The 1,716-nt window shown below is 48.6% G+C and overlaps 1 protein-coding gene across 1 annotated transcript; it reads left to right on the top strand.

Annotated features, from left to right (window-relative positions):
* The first annotated feature begins 297 nt into the window (after positions 1-297).
* Positions 298-1,070, top strand: LOC121144350 (60S ribosomal protein L10-like). Its single transcript, XM_040757891.1, has one exon. It carries the CDS (start codon positions 308-310, stop codon positions 998-1,000), a length of 693 nt encoding a protein of 230 aa, XP_040613825.1. The 5' UTR covers positions 298-307; the 3' UTR covers positions 1,001-1,070.
* The last annotated feature ends 646 nt before the right edge of the window (positions 1,071-1,716 follow it).

Genomic DNA, 1,716 nt, shown 5'->3' with positions numbered 1-1,716 from the left:
CTATGGGGCTTCTGGTAGTAGATCAGTATTTATCCCTGGGTACAAATGGACTTTGGGAGCCCATTCCACATGGAGGGATGCTCTCTCAGCCTGTACACATCAGGGAGGGCCTAGGTCCTGCCCTGGATGATATAACAGACTTTTGGGACCCCCAATGGAGGACTTTACCCTCCCTGGGGAGCAGAGGGGGAATGGGGTGAGGGTTGGTGGGGAGCAGGGGAGGAGTGGAGGGAGAGAGAGCTGGGATTGACATGTGAAGCAGGCTTATTTCTAATTTAAATAAAAACAAATTTCAAAAAAGAAAAGCATGGGCGCTCTTTTCCTCCAGCGCGCCACCGACGATCCTATTGTCATCATGGGTCGCCGCCCTGCCCGGTGTTACCGATATTGTAAGAACAAGCCGTACCCAAAGTCTCGCTTCTGCCGAGGTGTCCCTGATGCTAAAATTCGAATCTTTGATTTGGGATGGAAGAAGGCAAAAGTTGATGAATTTCCACTTTGTGGCCAAATGGTGTCAGATGAATATGAGCAACTCTCTTCCAAAGCTCTAGAGGCAGCCCGTATTTGTGCCAACAAATACATGGTAAAGAGTTGTGGCAAGGATGGCTTTCATATTCGAGTGAGGCTCCACCCTTTCCATGTCATCCGAAACAACAAGATGTTGTCCTGTGCTGGAGCTGACAGGCTCCAGACAGGTATGCGTGGTGCCTTTGGGAAGCCTCAGGGCACAGTGGCCAGGGTTCACATTGGCCAGGTCATCATGTCCATTCGCACCAAGCTGCAGAATAAGGAACATGTGATTGAGGCTCTTCGTAGAGCCAAGTTCAAGTTCCCTGGCCGCCAGAAGATCCACATCTCCAAGAAATGGGGCTTCACCAAATTTAATGCAGATGAATTTGAAGACATGGTTGCTGAGAAACGGCTCATTCCTGATGGCTGTGGGGTCAAATATATCCCTAATTGTGGCCCCCTGGACAAGTGGCGAGCCCTGCACTCCTGAGAGCCTCCACAGTACTCTCCTGTACCCTACCAAATCATGTTCAGTAATAAATCTCACATCCAGTATGCTTTAAAAAAAAAGAAAAGCATGGGCAGAACCATTCCCTGTTGTGGGACCCTGAACCACATGAGAGTGAAGAAAGCCAGCTAAGTGCTTAAGTATGCACACACTTCTCTATGCTCTTGACCGTGGGTGTGCCATGACCAGCGGTCTCGAGCTCACGCCAGTGGCCCACTGCCCACAGCTGAAGCAACCTTCTCATCCTCTAACTTGTTTGTTCTCAGGTTATTCCATCACCGCAATAGAACTAGAACGAGGATAATCTCCATGGCCTGTTAAAAGGTGTTTTAAACACAATCCACTGAGGTTTTGTGTTGGGGAAGTCCTGTTATTTGCCTGTGCATTTGTCAATAAAGTACTGTCTGGCCAATAGAAAACCTAGATAGGAGGGACTAGGAGTCGAGGAGGATTCTGGGAAGGGGAAACACAGGAGAGTCGACATGTAACCGCATGGGGTAGGAAGCCCGGGACTATTCTCCGGTAAGAAACATACTTAGATTAACAATTATGGGGTAATTACTTAAGGCAGAGCTAGCCAGTAAGAGACAAACAAGGCCAACAGCTTCATAATTAATATAGCCTCCTGTGTGTTTATTTGGGACTGATATGGCTCTAGAACCAGGCTGGCGGGAAAAGCGGCTCTAGAACCAGGCTGG

The sequence above is a fragment of the Mesocricetus auratus genome, unplaced genomic scaffold (genome assembly GCF_017639785.1).
Source record: "Mesocricetus auratus isolate SY011 unplaced genomic scaffold, BCM_Maur_2.0 Super-Scaffold_100015, whole genome shotgun sequence".
NCBI lineage: Eukaryota > Metazoa > Chordata > Mammalia > Rodentia > Cricetidae > Mesocricetus > Mesocricetus auratus.
Note: the sequence above shows the minus strand (reverse complement) of the source record. Positions and strands in the feature narration are given on the sequence as shown.